Below are 17,014 nucleotides of genomic sequence, written 5' to 3'. Positions count from 1 at the left end.
AAAGTAAAGTCCAGGTGGATTAAAGATCTCAATGTAAAACCTGAAACATTAAATCTGTTAGAAGAAATGGGAAAAACCTTGACCTCATTGTCACAGGAGACAACTTCCTGACCAGAAAACCAATAGCCAGCCTCTAAGGTCAACATTTAATAAATGGGACCTCATGACACTGAAAAGCTTCTGTAAGGCAAAGAATACTGCCAAGAGAACAAAAGGACAGCCTACAGACTGGGAAAAGATTTTCAGCCACCCAATATCTGACAAAGGGCTAATATACAAAATATATAAGAGACTCATGAAATTAAACACCACCAAACAAAATAACCCAATTAAGAAATGGGGTTCAGAGCTAGACAGAGAATTTTCAACAGAGGAATATCAAATGTCTGCGAATCACTTAAAGAAATGCTCAATGTCCTTAGTCATCAGGGAAATGCAAATCAAAATGACTCTGAGATTCAATCTCACACCTATCATAATGGCTAAGATCAAAACCTCAAGTGACAGCGCACATTGGTGAGGATGTGGAGGAAGGGAACACTCCTCCCTTGATGGTGGAGTCCAAATTTGTACCACCTTTTGGGAATGAATCTAGAGCTATCTGAGAAGATTGGGAATAGTTCTTCCTCAAGATCCAGTATACAACTCCTGGGCACATACCCAGGTGATGCTTCACCATCCAACCAGGATATATGCTCAACTATGTTCATAGCAGTCTTATTTATATTAACCAGAACCTAGAAACCTAGATGTCACCCAACCAAAGAATGGATAAAGAAACTGTGCTATAATTACCCAATGGAATACTATTTAGCTACCAAGAGTAAGGAAATCTTGAAATACGTAGGCAAATGGATGGAACTAGAAATGATCATCCTGAGTGAGGTAACCCAGACCCAGAAAGACACTCATGGTATATAATTCCTTATAAGTGGATATTAGCCCAACATAGATGTCTTCTGAGAGGCTACACCCAGTGTGGACAGATGCTGGGACTCACTCTTAGACTCTGGGTGGAACACTGAGGGTGGTATGGAAAATGGAGAATGGAAGAACCCATAGAGTTCAGGAGCTCCACATAGATACCATCAAGTCTGTCAGATCTGGACTCGGGCGGGGGTCACCACAAACTGTTGCATCAACCAAGGACAATGCATGCAGTGAACCTAGACCCCTGTTCAGATATAGCCAATGGACAACTCATTCTCCACAGTTGTCGGGGGAGGAGGACTGACTCTGACGTGAACTGTGGTGGCCTCTTTTGATCAATTCCCTCTGGTGGGGAGTCCCTGGAACACAGAGGAAGAAGAGGCAGGCTATCTGGATGAGACCTGATAGTCTGTGGTCATTTGGTGGGGGAAGAAGTCCCCATCTTTCCGAGGTCTAGGGGAGGGGAATTGGGCAGAAGAGAGACTGGAGGTGGGAATGGGAAGATACAATTGAGGAGATAACAATTGGGATGTAATCTGAATAAGTTATAATACATTAAATTTAACAAATCTTTCTGTCGCCATCCCATCATCAATCTTCCTTGAGCCTTAGGTGCAGCAGTTGTAGTGTTGACACATCTGCTGGGACTGGGCTTCCCTCCTCCGTATTTGGATTAATTGTGTTTTTCTGTAATGGTCTCTAACTCTTGCAAAGAGGAGTTTCCTTGATGTAAAGACTACACTTAAGGAGGCCTCAACCCTACACAAAGATCCGTAGGCAACAAAGGAATGCGGAAAGCAAGAGAAATGTTTTACTCAGGGAAGATCACACCAATTGATCACAACTGCTTATTCTTCGCCAAATGATCCGCCATGAATATATCCATCCAATTAACATTATAAAGATTGAAGAAGTAGTATTCATTTATTTAGGAACCACTCCTCCATACAGAAGAATAATTAATTTAAAAAGAGGCCATGAAATTGAAAGAGAGGAAGAAGTTTATATGAGGTGGAGTGGTGGGATCATGAGGAGGAAAAGGAAAGATGCATACTGTAATTATATCAAAAAATTGATAATAAAAGATAATTAAAACATACTAAAATCACAAAACATAATGGCTGACTCAAAGTCAGCTATGGTACAAGGACATCCATTGGATAACTGCCAGTTATACCACCAAAGAGCAACACCCACAGCAGTATTTGAGGTAGCTGACAGTTAAGAGTGTATAATTTATTTGTTAAATGGTTAGAAGGCATTCCTTAGAACAGAACACTTCATCAAAACATAAAACTGCAAATAGTATTTATATTTTTGATTAGCAGTATTTTAATAGAGATAAACAAAGAAATAACATATGGTTCAAAGTGCTTATATTACATCCATTTTTCCCAAAGTGTTATAATTTTAGTGTGTAGTATATGTTACAATTATCAAAATCATGGACGTGAGATTGAATTTTGGTAGTATTCAGATTGTCGGAATTATAACTAAAGACATAATAGGTATTCAAAGTCTACATTCAAATTCTTTATTTCATGGAAATCATTAAGAGAATGTTTTCATGATAGGAGTATGGGTTTCAGATTAGCCATGCAATGTACATTAAAAACAGGTCATTCTCAATATAGAAAAAGAAGAAGTAGATGTCAAAATAATTTTATTATTCTTCATTAGTAAGAAAGGGCAGATGGTGGGGTAACACGTTGTCAAAAATGCATTAATTGTCTCCAATCTTGCAAGTTTTGTTTGTGTGTAAAAACCATAGAGGGTGATGGAATTGTTCAACCAATAAATGAACACAAAGCAGCTCACCAGAGACAGGATGCTGCGAGTGGCTTTGTGTTCAGGAGATGGCAGGGAGGAGAGGCTTGGGCTGTGGAGATGCTGGGCTCTTTTGCGATGTCTGTAGAGAAAAGTCAGCATGTAGAGGCTGGTCCACATCATGATGGCCACAAAGAGGAGATCGTGAATGAGTATGACACTCAAAAATGACCCTGGATTATGGTTCCCAAACCGTCTGTTTTGACAATAAGGATCCAAATATCCATTGCCAGCATGTGTAAAGTTGGTTTTGGCTATTAACATTTGAATCATATATGCATAGATGCTCAAGTTAATGAGCCAGGAGCAAAATAAGGAAAGAAAAGTCCATGTAGAGAGTTTAGGCTTAAGCCATTTTGCCCACTTAGAATTTATGGGAGTGATGGTGATGACTTGAAACGTACTTACAATAGAGGTGGTGCAGATGGACAGACCCCGGGTGACTCTGGCTACAAACAAAATTGCCTTACAACCAACATCATCCATAAAGTTGGGTACTCCAAAGCATGACATGATATGTGATTTTAACATGAATATGACCATCAGCATGTTAACTATTGTCAGGTGCATGAAAACCAAATCTATCAACTTCTTAAAATGAGGCCTAAGGAAGAAACTGTGTATGTACAAAACAGTGATGAGTTCCCTATGAGACCAACACATAACTGGGATATGAGAAAGATCCCCAAGGTGGTGTCACTTGAAAGCATGGTGTTAAGTGTGTCAGGCGTGTTTGTTCTAGAGTGACAAATAAATGGAGTGTGTTATAAAACTATTCTTAAAACGGCGTTGATGGGAAAAATATAGTGATCGGGAGCAGAGAGAGGCGATGAAATCTCTCTGTCTCTGTCTCTGTCTCTCTCTCCCCGTTTCTTCCTTCCCACCTTCCTTTCTTTTCTTTTTGGTTTTCTGAGACAGGGTCTCTCTGTGTAGCCCTGGATGGAACTCACTCTGTAGATCAGGCTGTCCTAGACCTCACAGAGATCCACCTACCTCTGCCTCCCATTGGCTGCGAGTGAAATGTGTGCTACCACCGCCTGGAGCACTGTCCAACTCCTCTCAGTGTTAGGTCCAGAGCTGACTCTTTAGCAGCTGCATTCCTGGGTTTCTTGACCCTCTTAGAGGATAGAATAAAGTGTTGGAAGGCAGGCTGAACTCTTCCCAATACCTTGAATTCTGTAACGTTAGGCCGAAGCATAGGTTGACCTATGGGAGAGCAAAATTTGCACGTTATGAAGACTTAAAAATGATTTATTTTATCTATACAGGTGTTGTGCCTGCATGTCTGTGTACTATATGCATGCCTCAGGAATGAATTCCTGGTACTCTGGAAGAGCAGCCAATGGTTTTTTTTTTTTTAACCGTTGAATCATTTCTCTGGTGCGAAGGAATTTTTTTTGATCAGCCAATATTTTTTCTTTAACCTAGGCTTTAATGTTTTCATGTTTATAACATTTGTTTCTGTCACATAAAGTGCAACCTGTGTACTTGAACCTTAGCGTTCTGGCTGTCCTATGTGTTTGTCAGCTTAGTCATGACTAAATGCTTAGACTCTCTTTGCCTCCCATTGCTGTCTATAGATTAACCAGCAATGTTCTGAGGTGTTTCATTTTGTTTATTTATTCATTTATTTTGCCGACATATGGAACTGAGCCGCGTGTTGGTGCAGAACACAAAGGCAAGGGTGAGACTACATATCTCACAGTGTGGGGCACATCTTCAAAAAACTTGTCGTCTGTGACACATCGTAAGCAGATCAGTCAGCATGATTCTGCCAGATAAACCGACTCTAGCAACGTTTTCTGTATCTTGTCCCTGCAGCATCTGAAGTGTATTCCCACGTGAAGGGTCTTTTGTGTTTGTGCTACAGAAGCAGAGTTCTCAGGCCCACAGCTGCACAGACAATGACAATGAGGCGAGACTCGTGAAGTTTGACCTTGAATATCACAACATTCTTCCGCCACTTGGGGGGAGTTTTACTGTCTGTTGACTTTAGACTCGGGTCTCCACTGATCTTCTTACTTCTATCAACTGAAACACAAATCTCTATTCCTTGAACTTTCCCCAGTCTGAGTTCTCTTTATGCACCATAAATTTCTAGCTTGACAGTCAAGTTATTTTAGGACCAGAAGCCAACATTCAAATCCCTGAAGGAATCTTCCCATACTGAGATAATCTTCCAACATCTCAATTATTCCTCAGATCAGTTATTTTTCAATTTCTGTCTCACGACTTGTCACTGTGTGCCCTTGTTTTATTTTCTGTAGCTAGACAGCACCCACTACCTTCTAAGCGTTGGAAAGCCATCATGCTGTCTTCACTGGGCCCTATATAGTCTTTTTCAGGCTCACATTTATTTCTTTAGCATCACTCACATGCTCCCAAGTGCTACCCTAGATTGATAGCCACCCTCTTCACTCACTATTCACTAGAAAGTTGTTTTTCCCTCATCTTTTCTCCTAGCTCTGCATCTACCCTTGGAAGCCCAAACTTTTCATGCTTTTGTCACCCAGCATGATCCTAAAAGTTTCCTTCAGTAGCTAGGCCATTAGTATTTTTACCTGCAAAAACAAAAATAAGAGGTCTTGTATGAAATACCAGGCTGTCATCTGAACATCAATGGAACAGACACTGTGACTAACACAGGAAGATGTTATCGATATACAATGGATTCACAAGAGATTCTTATGCCCTCTCTGTAATTCAAGGTAATGAACTTTAGATAAGGATGAACAGACATATTGTAAGAAAAAGAGGTTGTGTTTATCCAGAGCCTGCAAAAAGTGATGATTTTCAAATAAACATTGTCATCTTTAGTTGTATACATGTGTGAAGTCCTCAAGAATAAAGAAAGTTACAATAAAGTTTAAACCATAACAAAGATACAGATACATTCTAAAAACAGAGCAAGGAGCTATCCAGTTGTATGAAAACACAAGTAAATAATTGAAAATAACAATGATAATTTTAATTCAATCACATTTACAGTCCACAAAATACAGATGACACATTTTATTTGAGACAGGGTATTTGAATTTTACTGAGATCAAAAATAGAAATGTTATATTTTTAAATGAATGAATTTGTCAACCTGTTGGAGTATATGAGAAGGAATGAAAATAATTCACATTCTAGTTAGGTGCTAATTGATTCACTATTCTACACCGATGTAATCCTATCAAGTACATACAGGAAGAAAAAGGTCCCTTGTGAAAATGAGGATCAGCACACAGATGGAATGTCACAATGAACTTCAGAAAATGTTCTTTGTGGTAGTCTTTACCACATTGCACACACTATGTGAGTGTCAACTCTAATGAAGGTTAAGAAAGATTCAAAATAAAAAGGAAAGGGAGGAACAATTTAAACCAACAGGGAAATTTTGCCTTAACTAAGTTATATTTGACAAAAGAAATGTTCAGAGAACATGACCTTTTCATGTAATCAACCATGTTTCCGTAGCAACACAGAATGTAAATTTTAAATTAAAAATACATACAATAGTATTTATATATAATCAAGCTTATGAATCTATAGGAGATCCTGGTGTTGTGGTGCATGCTTTTAATCCCAGCACTCAGGGAGGCAAAGGTTGGTAGTTCTCTCTGAGTTTGAAGCCAGTCTGGTCTACAAAGTGGTTTCAGCATAGCCAAGGCTACAGAGAGAAACTCTGTCTTGGAAACCCAAACCAACCAACCAAACAAACAAAAGAAAACAACAACAACAACAACAACAAAAACAACAACCCACAAAATTTTTGGAGACATAATAATCACAGCAATATGGTGGATTTTTTTGTTTTTTGTTTTTTTGTTTTGAGACAGAGTCTCACTATGTATGCAGCGCTAGCTATCCTGGAGCTGACCATGAGGACCAGGCTGGCCTCGAACTCACAGATATCTTCGTGCCTTTACCTGCCAAGTGCTAGAGGTGAAGGCTTGTCCCACCACGGCCACCTTAATGGGAAATATATTTAAAGTGTTTTTGCTCTTAACCAAGTCAACAGAGAAAAGAGAAAATGGGCTATAGAAAACTGAGCCAGTGAACTGATATCCACAGCGTAACAAAACTGCATAGTCAAGGTAAAGCAGCAGTTGTTTGGCATCAGGCACATATGAATTAAAAACTAAATGTGGCCACGGCCCCTGGAGGGGGAGACCTGGTGGCACTCAGGAAGGATAGCAGGCTACTAAGAAGAGACTTGATACCCTATGAGCATATACAGGGGGAAGAGGTCCCCCTCAGTCACAGTCATAGGGGAGGGGAGTAAGGGGAAAATGGGAGGGAGGGAGGAATGGGAGTGTACAAGGGATGTGATAACCATTGAGATGTATTATGAGTAAATCAATAAAAATTTAAAAAATTTAGTATATATGTATTACGTACCCAAATCAAACATTTACTAATAACATGTAATAAAGTTATTTTAAAACAAATTCTGTGTTATATAATTTTACATTTCATTAAAGATAAAAACAAATTTGAATATGACTATAATCAACGTGATTTTCCTTTTTACATAAAGCATTAAAATTGGCCGATATTGGCTACTGAAGGAAAAAACCCCCACAAAAACCAAAAAACTAAATGTGGCCATATAACCAATGTTAAATGAAGGAGGATCAGTGGTATAGTTTGGTTTTAGACAAAATTTTATGTCCATCATGTTGTGTTATAAAGAAACCTAGCAGGGCTGGAGAGATGACTCAGAGTAAAGTGCTTGTCATGCGAGCATTAGAAAGTAAGTTCAGATACCCAGTAACAGTAGAGAGGTTGAGTGTGGTAAGCTGGGCATGGTGGTGACAGCTGGATCCCAGCAGCTCAGTGACCAGCTAGTCTACCTAGCTGATGTACCCCAGGTTGAATGAGAGATTCTGTTTACCCCCCAAAAAGGTAGACACAGAGGAAGACACATGATGCCAGTGTGTATCCTGTACACACACATGAACAACTGAATAATACACACTTCCGTCTGTGTGTAGACCTCACACAAAAGAAGGTGAAAAATAACCCTTCTTGATTCCCAACATGTTAATAGTAAATGCGCACAGGGCATGGTGGCACATGCCTTCAGTCCCAGCACTCAGGGAGACAGAGGCATGTGGATTACTGTGAATTCGAGGCCAGCATGATCTACAAAGAAAGTCCAGGATAGCCAAGACTACACACAGATACCTTGTCTTGAAAAACCAATACCAAACCAAAGCAAATCAAAAAGCTTATCTTGTCAACCTCATAGTGAAAAAATGAATATATTATGTAACTGAACTGCAGTGTGTCCTCTGTAGAAATATGTGTGTAAAATAAGTCAGAGAAGTGAGAAAGTGATGCCATTATGTTTAAAAGGAAATTAAAAATAAAATCTAAAACAAAGGAGTTGAATAGATAAAAGTTGAACAATAGCAAACAACAGAAATATACAGTAAAAATAAAACCCAGACCACACTCGCCGAGAATACACTAAACCCCTGCTGTGAGTCTGTGCTGTTGTCCAGGAGGAAAGACACAGCACCAGGATTAAGTGTTGCACACAGCGTCTGGGAAACTCCAAACACTTCTTAAATGTTTGCATTATGACTACCAAAGCCAATATGGGCTTTAAGAGCAATGAGGAAAATTCTACCAGTTGTAACATCCCTCAAAAGACATTAGAATTGTAAAAAGCCATAGAAGGGCATCGCTCTCTGCAGATCGAATTGCTGACTAGATCACATGCCAAAGTATTAACAAAGGAAACAAAAAGTGGGCGTGAGAAGCTCAGTGGTTAAGAGCCACTGGCTGAGTTTCCAAAGAGCCTGGGTTGGTTCCCATCACCACACGGATGCTTACACTTGTCTGTGACCCAATGTCCAGGAGATCTGACAGCTTGTGCTGGTTTCCTTGGGCACCGTGGCTCACAGACATACAAAATACATTCATGAAGACCAGGAGAACTATTGTACAGAAAAGTAAGTAAGGAGATACGCTAAACTGACAGGAAAATAAATCTGAAAAACAAAACAAAAGCCCCAAAGTGGAAGGTAGGCTAGTGGAGGGCAATGAAAAGTAGTGTAGGTGGCGTGGTAGACTAGGGGAGGAGAGAGAAACAGTGGAAAGGTTGCCGTACCTCCCGCTCACTCTGAGTGTTGAGTGCTGAGAAGGCTTATTCAGGGCAGTGGAAATCCCACAGACACGAAGCATCACAGGCTCGAAGTGTCTTGGAAAGGCTGCCTAGCAGGAGCCGTGAGGAAATAAGGGACAGGGTAAGAGGACTCTTCATCCCAACGGGCATGGACCAGCTTGTCCACCTAGGGCACCAATGACCTTGTTTACTGTGCGTCATTTTCAATCACTCCAAGGAAAACCTCACTGTCCCAGACACAAGGTGGATCTCACGGGAATTGATTAAGCGAACTAAATAAGAGTTCAGCGTCTGTCAGAACATGTGCATCTTCCCAAGCTGAAGTAGATCAGAAAGGAAACTTTGTAGTCTAGGAAGTCACTATAAGTTTTTGATTAGATGTGGATGTAATTAGAGCCATTATTATCTGATGCTGGAAAGTTCTAATTTTCCCTATTGATTTCTCCAGTGACTCAGTGTACACTTGAAGTTATATGGTTCAATATTCAGGTCTTTTGCAATCTCTCTTGCTACTTGTTCCTAGTTTTGTTATAGTGCTATCTGATACGGTACAGTAACCACACTGGTTCTTTTGTCTTTCTTTGAATCATAATAATAGTAATAGTATTAGTAATAATAATAGTTATTATTACTATTGTTAATGGTTTAAATGTTGCCAGTTTGTGATCTGTGCACCACGTGCATGCAGTGCACAAGGAGGCAGAGGATATTGGCTCACCTGGAACTAGAGTTACAGATAGTTGTGAGCCACCATGCAGGTCCAGATAAAGGATTAAACCTGGATCCTCTGCAGAGCAGCTAGTGTTCTTAACCACTGGGCCATCTCTCCCGGCCCCTCATCTCTAACATTACTATTTTGTATGTTCTATCTCCATCTTTTCATTACTTTAGCAAAGAGCTGGTCAAACTTCTTGTTGATTGGCCTCAAAGAACTGACTCTTCATTTCATTAACTTTTTTGTGTGTGTTTTGTTGTTTCTAGTTTATTGTTTCAGCTGCTAGTGATTATTTCTCGCTGTGTTCTCCTTCTGGGCGTTATTTCTTCTTGTTGCTTTAGAACTTTCAGGTGTGGCCCTAAATTACTAGCACGAGATGTCTCCGACTTTCTTTCTTTCTTTTTTCTTTTTTCTTTCTTGTCTCTGATTTTCTTATGTAGGCATTTAGTATAATGAACTTGCTTCTTAGAACTGCCTTCATTGTATGCTAAAAGGTTGAGTATGCCGTGTATTCATCTTCATTCAATTGTGAACCATTTTAATTGTCGTTCTTTTTATTTTTTTAGAGATTTATTTATTTATTATGTATACAGCATTCTGCCTGCTGGCTAGAAAAGATGGTTGTGAGGCACCATGTGGTTGCTGGGAATTGAACTCATGACCTTTGGAAGAGCAGTCACTGCTCTAACCTCTGCACCATCTCTCCAGCCCATTTCATTTCCTTCTTGATTCATGTCTTAACTCTGTTTTCATAGGGTTGCTCAGGGTTTGTTTTAGTGTTTTGATACAAGCTCCCTTTACCTAGTTCTGGCCGTCCTGGAACCAGGCTGGCCTTGAACTTATAGAGAGCATCCTGCTTCTGCCTTCTGAGTTCTGGGAATAAAGGTTTGCACCACCATGGCTTGATCCTAATTTCCATAACTTCGCATAGTTTCTGATGTTTATTGTTGTTGATATCCAGATTTAATCATGGTAGTCAGATAGGATGCATCATTTTATTCTACTGTTCTTTAAAATGGATGGATTTATTTATTTATTTATTTATTTATTTATTTATTTATATAATATTCTGCTCACATGTGTGCCTGGAGGCCAGAAGAGGGCACCAGATCTCATTGTAGATGGCTGTGACCCACCATGTGGTTGCTGAGAATTAAACTCAGGACTTTGGAAGCACTCAGTGCTCTTAACCTCTGAGCCATCTCTTCAGGCCCTTATTTTAATTTTCTTATATCTGTTGTTGAGACTTGCTTTGTGTCCAAGCATGCAGCAAACTTTGGATTATGTTCCCTGAGCTGCTGAGAAGAAGGCATTTTCTTCTGTGTTTGGGTCAAATGGTCTGTAGATATCTGCTGGTTCCATTTTATTTACAACATTACTTAACTCCATCATTGTCTTTTTAGCTTTTGTCCAGGTGACCTGTATATTGACCAGAGTGGGGTACTGAAGTCACCCACTGCTACAGTATGACAGTCAATATGTGATTTAAGCTGTGGTAGTGTTTCTTTTATGAACTTGCGTGCCTTTGTGTTTGGTATATAGATGTTTAGAATTGCAATATACACTTGGTGGATTTTTTTATGAGTAATGAAATTAGAGAAAAGCCCACTATGAAAATGTATTAGTGTCTGTTATAGGAGTATTTGTGGCTAACAGGTGAAGATGTTTGTAAATGCAATAACATTAAGAGGGAGACATTAAAACTGGACTCTGAAGTAGGCATTTAAGTGGAAGATGAAAGCAGAGTAATAGAAACCAACTGAGATTGAGACAAGAATTTAAAGTCAGTCCTGTGTACAGATAGCTTCAGGATTAAAGTGTTGGGGACAGAAGCTACAAAAGTGCAAATACTTGTTACAGTTTTACAATAACATATGTAGTAATTTTTGGAAGTTTGAGTGAAAGGGAAAATTTCTCTGAGCCATAACTTGTGATGCAAGATTTTAGAATAATAGAAAGTGCCTAAATTCCTCACAGGTTCGAATCCGTGTCCTGAACCGATGCAAAAAGAAAGACACAAAAGGAGGAAATAGAAAAAATATTATGAATTTAGAAAAGACTATCAATAAAAACAAGAAAGATATGATTTATTTACCTTGAGAGTAAGATATGAGAAAAAGAAATATGAAGAAAAAAAATCAAAGTAAAGACTGCAGAAGAGACCAGGTTGAAGGTCTTCATACCTCCCTCTAGCTCTGAGCGCTGAGTGCTGGGAGCCCTTTCTCAGCGCAGTGTGTATCCCACAGACGTGAAGTCTCCTAGGAAGGCTGTCTAGGAAGAGGCATGACTGAATCAAGGACAGGATGACACGTCTCTTCTTCCCAGTGGACATGGACCAGCTCGTCACCCACGGCATTAATGACCTTGTGCACTGCGCATTGCTTAGATGCACCCGGAGAAAAGCATAACTCTCCCAGAGGCCACGTGAGTCTCAGATAACCTAGCGTGTGAGGAATGTAAAGCCTCTATCTGAAGATGTGCATTTTCCCAAGAGGAAGTATACCAGAAAGTAAACTTTAGGACTGAGGAAGTCATGAAAAGTTTTAAGACAGTGGTGGGAATTATCACAGCGGTTAAGCCAAACTTTGAGCAGTGAGCAGAGCCACAGAGAACATTTGTGCAGGTCCCTGGAGACCGTTGTACCCTGTGCTCTTAAACTGCGTTTCAAGGTTGCATTGAAAACATGACACCACTTTGGTGTTTTATTTTGACCACCTAGTACATGGCTTCGTCATGGTTGTACCCTCTCTTCTGCTCAAGAATATAGAGGTTTACTCTAAGATTGCTGTTTTGATAAAACAGACACTAGTCAATCTGCTTTCCAAATATCTGTAATTATACCCACAGACAAGTTCTAACTCAGCCTAGATAAGAGGAACTTCTTATCAGAAGTCAGTGTTTAATTTGGAAATTCATAAGTATTCAAAGTGCTGAAAATAACTGGCTATTACGTCCAGATCTCCAACCATGACATCCATTACATCCTCTTGAAGACATGGGGAGCTCTAGGAGGAGATGGACAAAGATTGTAAGATGGAGAGGGCAGTGTCATGAAATGTTGTCTCCTGGTTTTGACTTGGCCATGACAACCATCAACACTTCAGGGTGCTGCTCCCTTATGCAAGACCTGCATACAAAAAAGAGAGCAAAGAAGGAAAAGTGGCCAGGTGTAGTGGGTTCCTTTAATCCCAGGCATCTCTCTGAGTTAGAAGCCAGCCCGATCTACATAGCAAGTTAAAGCCAGCTAATGCTGCATAGTGAGAGTCTGTTTTAAAAAAATAGTGTTGACCGGAAAAAAGGGTCAGTGGGTATGAGAGAAGGCAGTAGACAGTAGATAGACATGATTATGCTCTACATAGATGAAAGCCATAAAAATTACAAAATTAGAAAAGCTTGCCTGCGTCAGGTACATCTTTGGTATAGAATTCAAATGTAAGATTATTCTCCAAACATATCATATATACTACCTACACTAATATGAGGTATTGAACCCATAGAATTCCACTAAAATACAAAGCTTACTTCCAGTACCTTGAAAGTGATACTGCAGGCTGTTTAGGATAATTAAGTAATACAAGCTATGGCTGGAGAGATGGCTCAGCGGTTGGGAGTACTGAATGATTTTTTTGACAAAGTGGCCAAAATTATACAATGGAAAAAATATAGCATTTTCAACAAACAGTGCTGGCCTAACTGGAGGGCCAATAGTAGAAAAACGCAACTAGATCCATGTTTATCACCCTGCACAAAAGTAAAGTCCAGGTGGATTAAAGATCTCAATGTAAAACCTGAAACATTAAATCTGTTAGAAGAAAAAAGGGAAATCCTTGACCTCATTGGCACAGGAGACAACTTCCTGACCAGAAAACCAACAGCCAGGCTCTAAGGTCAACAATTAATAAATGGGACATCACAACATTGAAAAGCTTCTGCAAGGCAAAGGATAAGAAATGGGGTTCAGAGGTAGATAGAGAATTCTCAACAGAGGAATATCAAATGTCTGAGAATCACTTAAACAAATGCTCAATGTCCTTAGTCATCAGGGAAATGCAAATCAAATTGACTCTGATATTCAATCTTACACCTATCAGAATGACTAAGGTTAAAACCTCAAGTGACAGCACACTTTGGTGAGGATGTGGAGAAAGGGAACACTCCTCCATAGCTGGTGGAGTCCAAATTTGTACCACCTTTTGGGAATGAATCTAGAGCTATCTGAGAAGATTGGGAATAGTTCTTCCTCAAGACCCAGCTATACAACTCCTGGGCACATACGCAGGTGATGCTTCACCATCCAACCAGGATATATGCTCAACTATGTTCATAGCAGTCTTATTTATAATAACCAGAACCTAGAAACATAGATGTCACCCAACCAAAGAATGGATAAAGAAACTGTGCTATAATTACCCAGTGGAATACTATTTAGCTACCAAGAGTAAGGAAATCTTGAAATATGTAAGCAAATGGATGGAACTAGAAATGATCATCCTGAGTGAGGTAACCCAGACCCAGAAAGACACTCATGGTATATAATTCCTTATAAGTGGATATTAGCTCAACATAGATGTCTTCTGAGAGGCTATACACCCAGTGTGGACAGATGCTGGGACTCACTCTTAGACTCTGGGTGGAACACTGAGGGTGGTATGGAAAATGGAGAATGGAAGAACCCAAAGAGTTCAGGAGCTCCACAAAGATACCATCAAGTCTGTCAGATCTGGACTCAGGCGGGAGTCTACACAAACTGTTGCATCAACCGAGGACAATGCATGCAGCGAACCTAGACCCCTGTTCAGATATAGCCAATGGACAACTCATTCTCCACAGTTGTCGGGGGAGGAGGACTGACTCTGACGTGAACTGTGGTGGCCTCATTTGATCAATTCCCTCTGGTGGGGAGTCCCTGGAACACAGAGGAAGAAGAGGCAGGCTATCTGGATGAGATCTGATAGTCTGTGGTCATTTGGTGGGGGGAAGAAGTCCCTTTCTTTCCGAGGTCTAGGGGAGGGGAATTCGGCAGAAGAGAGACTGAAGGTGGGAATGGGAAGATACAATTGAGGAGATAACAATTGGGATGTAATCTGAATAAATTATAATACATTGAAATTTAAAAAATCTTTCTGTCGCCATCCCATCCTCAATCTTCCTTGAGCCTTAGGTGCAGCAGTTGTAGTGTTGACACTTCCGTTGGGACTGGGCTTCCCTCCTCCGTATTTGGATTAGTTGTGCTTTTCTGTAATGGTCTCTAACTCTTGCAAAGAGGAGTTTCCTTGATGTAGAGTAAAGACTACACTTAAGGAGGCCTCAACCCTACACAAAGATCTATAGGCAACTAAGCAATGCGGAGAGCAAGAGAAATGCTTTACCCAGGGAAGATCACACCAATTGATCACAACTGCTTATTCCACCCCAAATAATCAGCCATGAGTATATCCATCCAATTAACATTATAAAGATTGAAGAAGTAGTATTCATTTATTTAGGATCCACTCCTCCATACAGAAGAATAATTAATTTAAAAAGAGGCCATGAAATTGAAAGAGAGCAAGAAGTTTATATGAGGTGGAGGGGCGGGATCATGAGGGAGGAAAAGGAAAGATGTGTACTGTAATTATATCAAAAAATTGAAAATAAAAGATAATTAAAACATACTAAAGTCACAAAACATAATGGTTGACTCAAAGTCAGCTATGGTACAAGGACATCCATTGGATAACTGCCAGTTATACCACCAAAGAGCAACACCCACAGCAGTATTTGAGGTAGCTGACAGTTAAGAGTGTAAAATTTATTTGTTAAATGGTTAGAAGGCATTCCTTAGAACAGAACACTTCATCAAAACATAAAACTGCAAATAGTACTTATATTTTTGATTAACAGTAATTTAATAGAGATAAACGAAGAAATTACATATGGTTCAAAGTCCTTAAAATACATCCATTTGGCCCAAAGTGTCATAATTTGAGTGTGTAGTATGTGTTACAATTATCAAAATTATGGACATGAAATTGAAATTGGGTAGTATTCAGATTGTCTGAATTATAACTAAAAACATAATAGGTATTCAAAGTCTACATTCAAATTCTTTATTTCATGGAAATTATTAAGAGAGTGTTTTCATGATAGGAGTGTGGGTTTCAGTTTAGCCATGCAATGTACATTAAAAACAGATCATTCTCAATATAGAAAAGGAAGAAGTGAATGTCAAAATATTTTTATTATTCTTCATTAGTAAGAAAGGGCAGATGGTTGGGTAACATGTTGCTAAAAATGCATTAATTCCCACCAATCTTGCAAGTTTTGTTTGTGTGTAAAAACCATAGAGGGTGATGGAGTTGTTCAACCAATAAATGAACACAAAGCAGCTCACCAGAGACAGGATGCTGCGAGTGGCTTTGTGTTCAGGAGAGGGCAGGGAGGAGAGGCTTGGGCTGTGGAGATGCTGGGCTCTCTTGCGATGTCTGTAGAGAAAAGTCAGCATGTAGAGGCTGGTCCACATCATGATGGCCACAAAGAGGAGATCGTGAATGAGTATGACACTCAAAAATGACCCTGGATTATGGTTCCCAAACCGTCTGTTTTGACAATAAGGATCCAAATATCCATTGCCAGCATGGGTACAGTTGGTTTTGGTTATTACCATTTGAATCATATATGCATAGATGCTCAGGTTAATGAGCCAGGAACAAAATAAGGAAGAAAAAGTCCATGTAGAGAGTTTAGGCTTAAGCCATTTTGCCCACTTAGAATTTATGGGAGTGATGGTGATGACTTGAAATGTGGTCACAGTCGAGGTGGTGCAGATGGACAGACCCCGGGTGACCCTGAATACAAACAAAACTGCCTTACAACCGACATCATCCAGAAAGCTGAGTTCTTCATAGCATGACATGATATGTGATATTAACATGAATATGACCATCAGCATGTTAACTATTGTCAGGTGCATGAAAACCAAATCTATCAACTTCTTAAAATGAGGCCTAAGGAAGACACTATATATATACAAAACAAACAGTGATGAGTTCCCTATGAGACCAACACATAACTGGGATATGAGCAGGATTCCCCAGGTGGTGTCACTTGAAAGCATGGTGTTCAGCGTGTCAGGTGTGTTTGTTCTAGAGTGACAAATAAATGGAGTGTATTATAAAACTATTCTCAAAATGGTATTGATGGGAAAATATAGTGATCAGGAGCAGAGAGAGGCGATGAAATCTCTCTGTCTCTGTCTCTGTCTCTCTCTCCCCATTTCTTCCTTCTCACCTTCCTTTCTTTTCTTTTTGGTTTTCTGAGACAGGGTTTCTCTATGTAGCCCTGGATGGAACTCACTCTGTAGATCAGGCTGTCCTGGAACTCACAGAGATCCACCTACCTCTGCCTCCCATTGACTGCGAGTGAAATGTGTGCTACCACTG

The 17,014-nt window shown here is 39.8% G+C and overlaps 1 protein-coding gene and 1 pseudogene across 2 annotated transcripts; both read right to left on the bottom strand.

Annotated features, from left to right (window-relative positions):
* Window positions 1–2,538: 2,538 nt before the first annotated feature.
* Window positions 2,539–3,467, bottom strand: LOC311591692 (vomeronasal type-1 receptor 4-like; annotated as a pseudogene). The gene has a single exon. The product of its transcript is annotated as a vomeronasal type-1 receptor 4-like (transcript).
* A 12,289-nt stretch (window positions 3,468–15,756) lies between these two features.
* LOC311591691 (vomeronasal type-1 receptor 4-like) lies at window positions 15,757–16,689 on the bottom strand (the record flags this gene model as incomplete). The annotated part of the gene is made up of 1 exon (XM_084771599.1): window positions 15,757–16,689. The coding sequence occupies one exon, from the start codon at window positions 16,687–16,689 to the stop codon at window positions 15,757–15,759; it is 933 nt and encodes a 310-aa protein (XP_084627725.1).
* Window positions 16,690–17,014: the final 325 nt, after the last annotated feature.

Source organism: Acomys minous (assembly GCF_964271855.1).
Source record: "Acomys minous genome assembly, chromosome: 20".
NCBI classification, from domain to species: Eukaryota; Metazoa; Chordata; class Mammalia; order Rodentia; family Muridae; genus Acomys; species Acomys minous.
This window is presented reverse-complemented; position numbering and strand designations above follow the sequence as displayed.